Source organism: Cricetulus griseus, chromosome 3 (genome assembly GCF_003668045.3).
Source record: "Cricetulus griseus strain 17A/GY chromosome 3, alternate assembly CriGri-PICRH-1.0, whole genome shotgun sequence".
NCBI classification, from domain to species: domain Eukaryota; kingdom Metazoa; phylum Chordata; class Mammalia; order Rodentia; family Cricetidae; genus Cricetulus; species Cricetulus griseus.
The window spans coordinates 196,391,837-196,405,760 of NC_048596.1; the positions used below are offsets into that span (position 1 = coordinate 196,391,837).

At 51.4% G+C, this 13,924-nt stretch overlaps 1 protein-coding gene across 1 annotated transcript in view; it reads left to right on the top strand.

Moving 5' to 3' along the window:
- Atp2c2 (ATPase secretory pathway Ca2+ transporting 2) overlaps positions 1-10,941 on the top strand; it is a 58,477-nt gene extending 47,536 nt beyond the window's left edge. The window contains exons 16-27 of the mRNA XM_027410751.2: positions 242-343; positions 794-950; positions 1,694-1,864; positions 2,460-2,557; positions 2,646-2,696; positions 3,880-4,046; positions 5,374-5,442; positions 5,540-5,656; positions 7,152-7,299; positions 7,537-7,635; positions 7,898-8,039; positions 9,502-10,941. Of these exons, the coding sequence (XP_027266552.1) occupies positions 242-343; positions 794-950; positions 1,694-1,864; positions 2,460-2,557; positions 2,646-2,696; positions 3,880-4,046; positions 5,374-5,442; positions 5,540-5,656; positions 7,152-7,299; positions 7,537-7,635; positions 7,898-8,039; positions 9,502-9,620 (1,440 nt within the window). The 3' untranslated portion in view covers positions 9,621-10,941. The remainder of the gene's footprint in view (positions 1-241; positions 344-793; positions 951-1,693; positions 1,865-2,459; positions 2,558-2,645; positions 2,697-3,879; positions 4,047-5,373; positions 5,443-5,539; positions 5,657-7,151; positions 7,300-7,536; positions 7,636-7,897; positions 8,040-9,501) is intronic.
- Positions 10,942-13,924: the final 2,983 nt, after the last annotated feature.

Here is a 13,924-nt window from a genome sequence, read left to right on the forward strand (position 1 = left end):
AAGGAGGAATGTCCCTCTCAGGAGACACAGCAAACATCCCATTGAACTGGAAGTTCAGACCACCTAAGTTCATCTAGCAAAATTACAGCTATGAAGTAGCACCAAAAATAGTTTTATGGTTGGGGGACAACACAGCATGAGGAACTGTATGAAAGGGCTGCAGCATTAGGAAGGTTGAGGACCACTGGCCTAGAGCCTGGCTTGGGATGGCTCCCTGAAAACATCCTGTCTTACACCCTAGATGAACTTAGGTGGTGCCAAAGATTCCTATGTGCGGAGGAAAGAGATTCCCTTCAGCTCAGAGCAGAAGTGGATGGCAGTGAGGTGCAGCCCGAAGAACGAGGTGAGCTTGGCCTTTGCTGAGACAGAGTCTTACTGTGGGGCCCAGGCTGGCTTGGGAGCCTCCTGCCTCTGCAAGGAGAGCTGGGATGGCAGGAGCACAGCATGGCTGTGATGTCCTCCTTCCCTTGCCAAAACAAGGCACAAACACCTGGGGGAAGAAGATGGTATGCCCAGTGCCTTCCAAGAGCATCCAAACAGTGAAGTGACAGCCATGAACCTGGCATTGTGATCCGTGGTGCTCACAGTGGGGACCCTGACTCAGCCACACCTGTGTCCATGGGGATTAGCAATGTAGAGTCTCAGGCTCCTGTGAACCTGCATTGGAAAGTCCAGGTGTGGCCCCAGGGACCTGTTTTGGGGATTCTGGTATAGGCTCAAGTGTGGGGCAGTTGTCTATACAGAAGGCAGCACCCAGTGACAGCAGATTTTTTTTTTCCTTTTCTTTTCCAAGGATGGGGAAGACATTTACTTCATGAAGGGGGCCTTTGAGGAAGTGATCCATCACTGTAGCATGTATAACAATGGGGGCATCCCCCTGCCTCTGACACCCCAACAGAAGTCCTACTGGCTGCAGGAAGAGAAGAAGATGGGATCACTTGGCCTGCGGGGTTGGTGTCAGGGCTCCTTCCCCTGCCCACTGGGGCCTTGAGTTTGCCTGTGGTTTTGCTGGGATGCACAAGATCAGGGTCCTGGGTGAATCTGCCACCAGCCAGAATGCAGGCAGGGGTGAGCTGACAGCAACTCCCAATGTGAAACCTCACCCCTAGCCACCCATGACACCTGCTAATCCAGGTGTGCCTTGTGCATGGGCAGGGTGTTGCTTGCCAAGTTCTCTAGGGCATATGAGGTTTATGCCATGCACACTAATTTCAGGTGCTATTTCACTCCCCGCCTTACACCACAGAAACCTAGAACACTTTGTTTCGTGGCATATGCCGTTTTCTCAGCTGCAGGGTCAGTGTCTTCCCCATCAGGCTGATGTTAAAACCCTGTGTCATTGGCTGCCCTGTCCCTTATTGGAGAAAACACCTTATAACACTCTGGACTATTTGTATTCCATGGGGGCAGGGCTAGGAGAGGCACTGGGCTCACGCTATCCATGACCTCAACCTGCCTACTCTGGGGACAGATGAGTGTGCATTGAGCCCATGGCAGGTGAAGCTGTCCCAGATGTCTGTCTGCCTCCTTCCAGGGGTTTCAGCTGGACAATCAGCCTTGTGTCCCCCGAGCTATTTTTCACACCTTTCCCTCCCTATCCAGTGTACCCGTGCTGCCTTGGGGGTCACAATAGGGCTTACTAGGACTAAAGATGGTCACCAGCCCCCAGAAACCTTTCCTGTGTCTCTCACAGTGCTGGCCCTGGCGTCTGGGCCCCAGCTGGGGAGACTGACATTCCTGGGTCTTGTGGGCATCATCGACCCACCGAGGGCTGGCGTAAAGGAAGCAGTCCAGGTGCTCTCCGAGTCTGGTGTGTCAGTGAAGATGGTGACAGGAGATGCTCTAGAGACCGCCTTGGCCATAGGTAACCAGGGTGAGGGGCCGGAAGTGAAGGGGGCCTCGTGCCCAGATGAAAGGGCTCTGAGCTGTGTAGACCAGTGCTCCCTACCCCAGCTCATGTCCAATATGGGGGAAAGTTCACATGTAAACTGAGGACCTACTATGTGTTTAGGGGCTTTTCAACTGTGATCTCGCTGCACAGGTGGCATCCCACACCATGTAGTTCCAGTCTGGCTTTGTCCATTGGCTCAGTATCTTTGACATAAAGCAACTCTGCTGCTCAAGTCTCTTCATCAGCAGTGGGCTGACAGGTGGCCTCTCCTCCTCAAATCATTCCCGTTAAGAGCTGTTATGTTGGGTTTGCCCAACTCAGCCCCATTCTGTAAGGTCACAGGCCAACATATCAGAGTCATCATGTGAGATGCCCATGACATTTCCCAGAAGTGTGGCCTCAGGGAAGCCAATTTTTGTGTAGTTTCCTCATCCTGGGCAAATGCATGTTCAGTGTGGTTATCAGACACCTACTGAAATGGGCTAAAGTCAGGTGTCACACGATGGGTGGGACAGGACCACAGTTCGGGTCCTGGAGGTGCTCCTCAGCCCTAACTCCTCTCCCAAAGGAAGAACCATCGGCCTGGGCAACGAGAAGATGAAAGCCATGTCAGGGGAGGAGGTGGAAGGAATGGAGCAGGACGCACTGGCTGCCCAAGTGAGGCAGGTGGGTTCTCCTGGGGGCAGACAGGGCAGGGACAGAGAAGTCCTCCAGCTCCTATGTCTACTGATGACTCTTTGACTCCCTGTGCCAGGTGTCTATATTCTTCAGGACCAGCCCAAAGCACAAGGTTAAAATCATAAAGGTAACTAAATGACAGGGGCCATCCAGGGTGGGGCCATCCAGGGTAGCAGGCGCTCTCTGTTGGCCAAATGACAGGGATGGTCCAGGAGGGCAGATTGCTAAGCTGGCCTTGGTCATAGCTTTCTTTTCTAGGTTCTAAATAGCTGCATGCATTCCCATGTATCCATCCCCGTTTGCTGGCCAGAATGCTATCACATGTTTAGCTGCAAAGGATGCTGGGAAATACCATCTCTAGCGGGATGGGCACGTCACAGTTAAAACAGGGGTGGGTCCTCTTATGGGGTTGTGAGGAGGTTGGGAACCACTGGCTGTGGACACTGGTTGCCCTAGGAATGAGATGATGTAAAGAGAAAATATTCAGGTGCCAACACGGAGCTGCCATGGTTCCTCCTGGTCAACCAGAAGCCTGTGAGTTTCAGAGTTTTCCGAAACTCTGTACCCGGCAGTTCACTGAGATGTTTGGTGGCCATGGTTTGTTCTTGGGGGCTGTTTGAGGAGGTTCTGGGGTGTTTAGTTTTTAGTGATGAAGAATAAATGCCAACCACATATGGTGGCTCACATCTGTCACTCCAGTACTCATGATGCTGAGGCAGGAAGATCATGAACTCCAGGACAGGCTGATCTACACAGAAAGACCCTGATCATGAGAGAAACAGAGAGAGAGAGAGAGAGAGAGAGAGAGAGAGAGAGAGAGAGAGAGAGAGAGAGAGAACAAAGTTTGTACATATGAATATGGGTGCATACAGCCCACAGTCCATGTGTGGAGGTCAGGTGACAACCTGTGGGAATCAGTTCTCTATTAACCATGTGACTGTATGACTCAGATCATCGAGATTGGTGGCCAGCTCCTTTACCTGTTGAGACATCTTGCCAGCCCAGAGATATGGCTTCATTTACTGCTTACTAACAGCAACTTTTACAAGCCACATCTGAGGTCCTAGCTGGGGTGTCACAACAGCCTGTGAGGCCAGGATGGTGGCTGCCACTTGCTTTGCAGATGGAGAAACTGAAGTTGAGTAGTTCAGGGCCATGCCCACTCTCACAGCCACTGCGGTAGAGCTACAGTGACTAGGTTAGCTGACTGCAGCATCCAGTGGGTGGGTGGCTACTGCCCCCATGGTACACCAAGCACGGTCTAAGAGGGTCCTCAGGCTGGGGTCCCCCATCACCTGCTCTTCCCAAAGGCATTGCAGGAGTCAGGGGCAATTGTGGCCATGACGGGGGACGGTGTGAATGACTCAGTTGCCCTGAAGTGTGCGGACATCGGGATCGCCATGGGCCAGACAGGGACGGATGTCAGCAAAGAGGCCGCCAACATGATTCTGGTGGACGACGACTTCTCAGCCATTATGTGAGCTGCTATAACCAGCATCCCCTGGATGTACTGTGGTAGATATGAGGGGCCTTTCTTGGGTTCAGGGAACTCTCTGGAGAGAACTGTATCCTAAGCTCATCACTGTGATGATGAGCCCACTCCGAATGTATGGAGCTTCTCAAAACAGGGTCCTAGGGCCATCCTGTCATTAGTCATTGTGGGATACAAAGAAAATCTAGAGCCATTGACTAGCCAGCAACAAGAGATGGGTATTAAAAATCATGTTTGTGGGATGGAGGAATGGCTCAGTCAACACAGTGTTTGGCCTGCGGGCATGGCGAACCAAGTTTGACGCTTTTCATGTAAAAATGCAGGCAGGGTGGTACAGGCTGCTGATCCTGCTGCATGGAGGAGACAGTAGACCCAGGGTTTGACAGCCAGATAGCCTCGCCTGATGGGTGAGCTCCAGGCCAGTGAGAGATCTTGTGTCAAAGGAGGAGGACAGCCTTCCTGGGGATGATACCCAGGTTGTCTTCTGGCCCCCACAGGTGCACACCTGCACAAATAAGTCACGGTTGGAGGCCCAACAAGGAGGCATGTACCTGTGATTCCTGAATTCAGGCGGCTGAGGCAGGAGAACTAAAGTTGCCTTTCTCTGGATTTAAGTTATAATTAAGGCTAATCTTAATTATACTTAGGGTTCAGAAGAACTTTAGGAAGAGTGTTTTTAACAGCAGAGGCACCAGCATAACACCATTTCTCTGCCGTTAAAAATACTCTTCCAAGAATGATTGAGAGAGGAGAGGAGAGGAGAGAAGAGAAGGAGTCACAGATATAGCCATAGGAGTGTGCTTGTAACTTTGTCACTATGAGGGGCAGAGACAAGAGGATCCCTGGGACTTGCTGGCTGCCAGCTTTGCTCCAGGCTCTGTGAAACACTGACTCAAACAAGTAAGTCGGAGAGGCAGTAGCACATCCAACATGTTCTTATGGCCTCCACACACATGTTCTGACACATAAAAACTGCACAAGCACATACACACAACAGACAGATGGACAGTGATGTCTTGCTCTGCCTCCAGTGTGTGAAGCTTGGGTTTCTCTCACTGTTGTGTGCATCCACTGCAGGTGGATCATAGTTGGGCATTCTGAGCACAGGTGGGGCCCTGGGGCTCCAGCTGAGAAGGTTCACACACAGGATTTGCATAGAGGGGCTGACATCACCTCCCTCCAGTGTATCCCAGGTGTTCCAGCAAGGGTCACCTGCACTGTTGCAGGTGGGCTGACCTGCACCGTGTGGCTAAGCCTCTGACCCCCACTCCCAAGACCTTTCTGCCCACAAACACTCTCCCTTCCCTTTCAGGAGTGCGGTGGAGGAAGGCAAAGGCATCTTCTACAACATCAAGAACTTTGTCCGCTTCCAGCTAAGCACGTAAGCAGGGGCAGACGTTCCTCTGTAGCCAGCAGGCGGGCAGGCGTCTCATCCCGTGAGGGGAATTGATGGGCTGTCTGTCGCCTGTGCCCTGCAGGAGCATCGCTGCCCTGAGCCTCATCACCCTGTCCACGGTGTGCAACCTGCCAAGCCCCCTCAATGCCATGCAGATCCTGTGGGTTAACATTATCATGGATGGGCCGCCAGCACAGAGGTGAGGCCGCAAGCTCAAGGCAGGACCACGGGAGCTCCCCCTCAGAAAGGAATCGCAGGGCTACTCAAGTGGGGGCGGCTTCCTGGGAGGGGGCAGAATGGAATGCAGAGGTAGAGCTTTGTGCTCCCTCGGTTCCAGTGCACTCCTGGAGCCCATGGCTCAGGTCCCTGCCTCCAAGAAGTCCTCCCTGATCAATCTAACGGTGGTGGCTTCATCCCTGGGACTTTGCCCATGCTTTTCCCTGAAGGGAAGAATATCATTGTTTGGGTTGACTGGATCCATCCCCACTTTAGCTGGTTACTGTGGACTTGATGCCCCTGGACCTTTAGGATGGTGCTTGCATGACATAGATGCTCATGGCTTCATTGATGGCACAGGAGACCTGTGTGCCCAGCAGCCTTGGCTGCTTGCACAGGGAGGTATCATTCCAAAGGGAGCCAATGTTACTGTTAACATCATCTGCTGTGGTACATAGAGAGGGAAGCCCAGAGTTCAGCAAGGGCTGCAGCTGCCACAAGGCCTCCTGTGTGTGTGAGAGACAGCAGGTGAGGTAGCTCCCAGGTGTTAATTTTTGCTTAAATTAGAAATAAAGAAGAAAGACAGATGAGACATAAGACTAAGAGACATATTAACCAATTTATTATAGGCCTGGCAGAGTAGGGAGACTAAGAAGAGAAACAGGGTAAATGGCTGACCGCCATGGCCAGTCGCCAGAGAGGAGAGAGAGAGAGAGAGAGAGAGAGAGAGAGAGAGAGAGAGAGAGAAGCAGACAGAGAAGAGTATAGAGTATATAGAGAGAGTAAATGGGCAGGGATCTGTCTTTTAAAGTGGTCCTCTGCACCTGCATGCAGACTTAGTTCCCATGGAATCCTGGGCTGACCAGGGTACTGCCTGTTCCACCAGGTAATAGGGGTAGGCCAGCATAATGCCTGAACCTTTCACCAGGTCTCTACCCCATGTGCAATAGGGCTCTCCTGATGTTCTCAAGTGGCAAGTGCTGAGTGTCTGACACAGTGGACCCTGGAAGGAATAGCTGGGTCCTGTTCCTCCAGGCCCCACTAAGGACCCCTCATGGTAGTGGGAACTGCATGGGGGTTAGAAGGCCACGCATGGGGAAGGCTGAAGTGCATTGCTGGCCCTTGCTAGTGCTCTGGCCTCTCTGCATCTAGATGCTTGGAGACAGATGGCTAGAGAGCTGTGGCTATCTGTGGAGTAGTCACTGGGGGACAAGAGCAGCCCCACTCACAGGTGATGATCCGGAGGGCAAAGCTGAGGCAGGGGTCTCGGGTGTCCTTTTTAAATTTTTGGCTTTTTGAGGCAGGCTCTCACTCTGTCATTCAAGCTAGCTGGGGGATTTACTATGTAATCTAGGCTGGCCTTGAACTCATCCTCTGTCTCAGCCTCTGGAAAGCTGGGATTACAGGTGTGTGCCACCTGGCCCAGCTTCCAAGAAACCTTTGCTATTTCTAAGTGTCATTTGTCTTGTTCTGCACAGCCTGGGGGTGGAGCCTGTGGACAGAGATGCCCTGCGGAGGCCTCCACGGAGCATCAGGGACACCATCCTGAACAGAGCCCTGATCCTGAAGGTCCTCCTGTCAGCTGCTGTCATCATAGGAGGGACCCTCTTTATCTTCTGGAGAGAGGTAAGCAAGGCAGGCATTGCCTCACTCATGAACAGTTGGGATACCTATGCAGGACTGGGGGCTCTCCCCCACACACACAGAGCCAGTTTCTAGGGTACAGCTTAGGGGCTGGGCTGACCAGCAATCCTCAGGCAGCACCCACAGGCCACCCCTAGCACACTGACTTTACTCCTCAGCTCTAAGGCAGGGAGTCCTCTCCCCTCTCTGCCATGAGTCTGCCTACGTACTGCATTCCAGATTCCAGAGAATGGGACCAGCACCCCGCGCACCACCACCATGGCCTTCACCTGCTTCGTGTTTTTTGACCTCTTCAATGCCCTAAGCTGCCGCTCTCAGGTGAGCAGAGCTGACCCTGCCCCAAGCTCCACCCCTGCAAACACACAACAGGGGCCCCTGTAGATGGGGACACTGTTCCACTGCCTCTCACACTCTTGGCAAAGTTTTGGGGAGGGTGTTGGGGGACCAGATTTCATGTCCCCAATGGCTCCAACAAGCCTCAGCACTTGCCATTCATTCTGTCCAGGTACCAATTTGGGGGGACACAGACTGCACAGTGTCCCTATCCCCACACGTCCTTTCATGCCTCTTCTCCCCACAGACCAAGCTGATATTTGAGATTGGCTTTTTCCGGAACCGCATGTTCCTTTACTCAGTCCTTGGGTCCCTTCTGGGGCAGCTGGCCGTGATCTATGCCCCGCCCCTGCAGAAGGTCTTCCAGACAGAAAACCTGAGAGCTCTCGGTGAGTGATGGGGATGAGTGATAGGAACAGGAAGTCTCTCACCTGAGATTGCTGCCAACTGGGGTGGAGCTGTGGGGGGGCCAGAGTGGGGGCTTTCAGAGCCATTCTCCAAAGACAGTTTGGTCTGCAGCATCTGCTCTATGTCACATAGTGCAGGAAGGTGAAACGCAGACACAGGGAACACAAATGAAGCCCAGAAAGAAACCCCTCTGCTGAAAGCAGGGCCTGGGGTTAGGACTGGGTGGCAGCATCCTGAACCTCAGGACACACACAGTCTGGAGGTTGACAGGTGTTCATCTGAGCTGGCCATCAGACAGTTCTTGGTGAAAGGGATTTAATTGAGCAGTCTGGGATACCCAAAGGCCACTGTGTACATACCCTGCTCTGGAGCTCAGGATGCTCTGGCAGCTGAAGAGAAGTGGGGACAGGAAGCAAACAGTCCCTATTCCTTCAGGGACAGGCCCTGCAGAGGAACTCACCCAAGCACAGACAGCAGTTGCAGGTCCCCTGCCTTTCCTTCTGTCACCCCCACCCAGGAATGGAGGACAGACGGTCAGCTCCCAGATCCAGTACAGAGCAGGCCATTGCTCCAACACAGCTCATTACAGACCCCACGTGGTCACCTGGGTGTGAGCATATGCAGCTAGAGCACTTGAGATACAGCTGGGATGGGCACCCTTCTCTGTAATCTAAAATCACTGCAGGGCCCCCTGAAGTGCCCTATGGGAGCAAGCAAAGAAAAGGAACACAGGAGCTGGGGAGTCCGGACAGGTGGGGGCCCCAGTCTGATCCTCAGAATGCATGCACCAGTAATGCCAGTGCTGGTGAGGGGGGGCAGAGACAGGAGGACCTTGGGGCTCTATGGCCAGCTAGCCTAGCTGAAAATGGTGAGCTCCAGGTTCAGTGTGAGAAATGCCTCTAAAAAAGGATGGAGACTCCCTGACCTCTGCCTGCATGTTCCTGCAAGCCTGCACAAAAAGAAAACCCTTGGGCTAGGGCTGTAGCTCTGTTGGTAGAGTACTTGCTTGGCTCACACAAAGCCCCTGGACTCCTTCCCCAGTACCAAATAACCTTGGCATGCCTGTAATCCCAGCACTGGCACTGGAGAGGTCAGCCAGGAGGACTGGGAGTACAAAGGCACTCTAGCTGCATATAGCAAGTTTGAGGCTAACCTGAACTACCTGAGACCCCATCTCAGACAGACAGTTGACCCCCCCCACCCACCCAAGCAAGTTTCTATGCAGCCTTTCCATTGTGGGGAAGACAGTCAGCCTGCCAAAGCCATGGTGACTTGTTTGGATGTCCAGTGTCACAGAAGGACCCTGGTGTCTTCAAGAGTGGTCAGCCCCTTCCCCTCAGCCCCCACAAGTCTGTTGGGTTAAGGAAAAAGGCAGAGAACATGGAGGGAGACACTGCAGGATGTGGCAGATGGCCGCTGCTACCTGAGCCTCTCTTCCCACAGACCTGCTGCTGTTAACCGGCCTGGCCTCGTCTGTCTTTGTTCTGTCGGAGCTGCTCAAGCTGTGTGAAAAGTTCTGCTCTGGAGCCAGGACCACCCAGATGCTCCCAGAGGCCGTGTAAAGGATCCACTGTGTCACAGCCCTGAGTGACCTGTGTCCGTGGGTGCCTGTGGTCTGTCCACTCCAAGGGGAAGATTTTAGGACCACACAGAATCAGGACCCTGGCTCCGCATGTCCCCCTGTCCTGCTGGGATGCACAGGACGGGATGGAGCTTACTAAAACATGGCACTATTTATTAAACCACCGTGTTTTTTATTTAACCTGTCTCTCTGCTTGAGCAATGCAGCCCCATGTGATGGCACAGGGCTCCACAGCCACCAGGAATATGGCCACTCTACCCACAGCCATCTCCTTCAAGGCCTTGCTTCCTCATCTAGGATGAGGGCTCAGGGACAGTTCTCTAAAGAGCTCTGACTCATGGTTTGGAGTTGAATCCCCAGTGTTCAAAAACAAAACTCCACAAATATGATTTATGTAAAATCTGATTAAAAACAAGCGGTGCTGTCACCGAGGGGGGATAGGACATTAGTCATCTAAAAAGCCGAAACTCCACAAAGCAGCTCCCTTACACACTCGCTGTGAATGAAGAACACAGATGCCTTGTGTTTACAAAGCTCTCACGCCACGACGCCAAAATAAAACCGTGAAGTTTTTTCAGAATTCCACGTGCACTTCTGACAGGGACGCCTCATAAACACCAGCACACGTGGAAGCTCCCTCCCCTGCAATAAACTGATATCTCAAAAGCACATTCTGGCTTCATGCCTCATGGAGAAAGACCAGAGCGTCCCCGTGAGGAGGAGGAGGGCGTGGTGGAGGTGTCAGTGTCATGGAGCTGGGCACACACCTCACAAGGATCGCAGTTCAAGGCCAGCCTGGGAACTCAGTGGTACTCAAGATCCCACTGCCTCTGCCTCTGAGTAAAAAGGGCTGGGGCTTGGCACCAAAGTATCTGCAGTCCGACACTGAAAGCCATAAAGGAATCACGGCACAAGTATGATAATGCCACCAGAGGAGCAATGCCTCAAGACAATCTACAAATGAACAACAACAACAAAAAACCACTGTGGCCACCGCCAGAGGGAGCTGGGACCTGCAGTGTAGCACTGCTAACTGGCAGCAGGGGCTCTCTGGTCTCTCCACACTTCCCACTCAAGAGGTGAAGCCCAAGCTCTTATGTCTCAGAAAGCTGACAGGTGATTCTGAGTCACTAATATAGCTGAGGGTCATGATATAAAAGGATTCAGCAAGCATCAGGGACAAATCTCACACACGTATGCCTGTGTGTGCTCAAGTATACTCACAGGCATATGTCACACATGCACAAGTGAAGTGTACCTGCAAGTCTGCACCTTCATATAGACATTCTCTCTCTCTCTCTCTCTCTCTCTCTCTCTCTCTCTCTCTCTCTCTCTCTCTCTCACACACACACACACACACACACACACACACACGAGAGCATCTGCACGCAGGCACACATCACACTCGTGTACCCACACACGGGCACATGTCATACATGCATATGTGTACCTGCACAAAGGCATATGTCACACACATACTCCTGCACAAGGACATACATTACACACACATGCACCTGCACATGGGCATAGATCCCATCTGCATATATGCATGTCCACACAGGTAAACATCACACATGCACATGGGCACACAGGTATATGTCATACAACGTGTACCTACACAAAGGCGTAAGTCACACGTACAAAGGGGCATGTGTGCCTGTACCTGAACACACCACACAGCATCTTCCTGTCAGCTCCTGTGTTCGCTCATTTCATGCCAGCCTCTGGCTACAGTTGACTCTTCTGTCAGGGCAGGCGCTGAGCATCTGTGAGGTGAGTTTCTGTGGACATTTTTTTAACCAGTGGTTAATGGACACAAGCAGGCTCTTGGCTCTACCTCTGAGCTACAGCCTCAGCCATTTGGCTTTTTAAAAATGGTCACCATGCCACTGAAGAGAAAAGCAAGCAAACATATGAGGTAGTTCCAAAATACAAAAGAAGGGGGAAGAACACTTGCTTTACCTTCTACTGTAAAACTCATTTTATTTATTCATTCACACTTTTTTATTTTGGTTTTTTGAGACAGTTTCTCTGTGTAACTTCGGGGCCTGTCCTGGAACTCACTTTGTAGACCAGGCTGGCCTCTAAATCACAGAGATCCCCCTGCCTCTGCCTACCAAGTACTAGGATTAAAGGCGTGCGCCACTACACCTACCCCTAAAACTCCAGTATTAAAACATGACAAAGATGCCTGAATTCACACAGAAATTCAGTTGATGGGGAAGTAGCTTAAGAGGCTGGAGAGATGGCTCAGTGGTTAAGATCACTGGCTGTTCTTTCAGAGGACCCAGGTTCACTTTCCAGCACCCACATAGCAGCTCACAACCATCTATCACTTTAGTCCCATGAGATCCAATGCTCTGTTTTGGTGTGCAGACATATATACAGACAAAATGCCCAATTACATATAATAAAGAAATAAAAATTTTAAAGCAAGTATCTTAAGTAGAGGAAAGGCATTTAACACAAAGGGGTATCTATCAGGCTGAGGAGAAGGCTCAGTAGATAAAGTGGAGTTGAGAAAGCCTGATAACTGGGTTCAACCTCTGGAACCCACCTAAAAACCCTGCTACAGGAGTGCACATCTGTAACCCAACGACCCTACAGCAGGGCGTGCAGCAGGGACAGGACAATCTCCCAGGGTCTCAGAACCAGCTAGCCTGCTGTGTACAGAAAGGCAACAGAAACAAGAGACCCTTGACAACAAGGTGGGAGGTGAGAACTGACTTCTCAAATTGTCCTTTGACCTCCATACTCACATAATTTTATTAGTTCAAATTTTAGGAACAAGCTTGCTTCACATGTCAATCCCTCCTCCCTCTCCCTCCCCCTCAACCCTCCCACCTGCCCCCACCCCATCCACCCTCCACTCCCCAGGCTGGGTAGGGCCCTCGATGGGGGCTCCCCAAAGTTCACCACATCATCCTGGGCTGGGCCTAGGCCCTCCCCCATGTGTCCAGGCCGAAACGTGGGATGGGCTCTCAAAGTCCCTTCTTTTTTTTTTTCTGAGACAGGGTTTCTCTGTGGCTTTGGAGGCTGACCTGGAACTTGCTCTTGTAGACTAGGCTGGTCTCAAACTCACAGAGATCCGCCTGCCTCTGCCTCCTGAGTGCTGGGATTAAAGGTGTGCACCACCACCGCCCAGCTTCAAAGTCCCTTCTTTCACCAGGGAAAAATACTAATCCACTACCAGGGGCCCCCTAGAGTGCAGAAGCCTCCTAATTGACATCCATGTTCAGGGGTCTGGATCAGTCCTGTGCTGGCCTCCCAGACAGCAGTCTGGGGGCCATGTGCTCCCCCTTGTTCAGGTCAGCTGTTTCTGTGGGTTTCACCAGCCTGGTACCGACCCCTTTGATCTTCACTCCTCCCTCTCTGCAACTAGGTTCCAGAGTTCAGTTCACTGTATATCTGTGGGTATCTGCCTCTGCTTCCATCAGCCACTAGATGAGGGCTCTAGGATGGCATATAAAGTAGTCATCAGTCTCATCATAGGGGAAGGGCATTTAGGCTATCCTCTCCACCATTGCCTAGATTGTCAGTTCATATCACTTTAAAAAAACTTTTAAAAAGCACTAGAACTTTAGGGATGAGATATATTTTTAAAAAACACTTTGGGCCAAAGATATATAAATAGAAACCATGGGAATAGCAGAAGTGACCTTTTCTATACCCTGAGTGGAGGGTGTGCAGTTTGCTTAAGAGAAAATGCTGACAAATGTGATATAACATCTAAGATTTATATGCAGAAAAACAGATAAAGCTGAATAAACTATGAAGAATCTTAACCACTCCAAATAAGTATAGTTTTTGCTTTATTTGACAAAATCTTTTTTTTAATTTTTGAAATTTTTATTTTATGCATATGTTGGTACGTGTGTGTGCACGAGCACGCGCTCACTTGCACACCACTGTGCTGCCAGTGGAGGTCAGAAGAGGTCACTGGATCCAGAGATCCCCTGGAACTGGAAGTAACAGTTAGTTATGAGCTGCTATATGGGTGCTGGGAGTTGAACCCAGGTCCCCTGGAAGAATAGCCAGTGCTCTCTCCGGCCCTCAAAAAAGAAAATGCTCTTATTAAGCAAGGTGGAAAAGAACACTCTAGAGAAAGCCAGAGGATGCTGTCTAAGTCAGGGTTTCACCATGACCACAGCAACCCCTTCTAAATAAAAACATGTAATTGAGGTAGCAGCTTAGGGTTCAGAGGTTTAGTCCATTATCATCATGGTGGGGAGCATGGCAGCTGGGAGTGTGGCAGTATGCGGCCAGCCGTGGTGCTGGAGAACT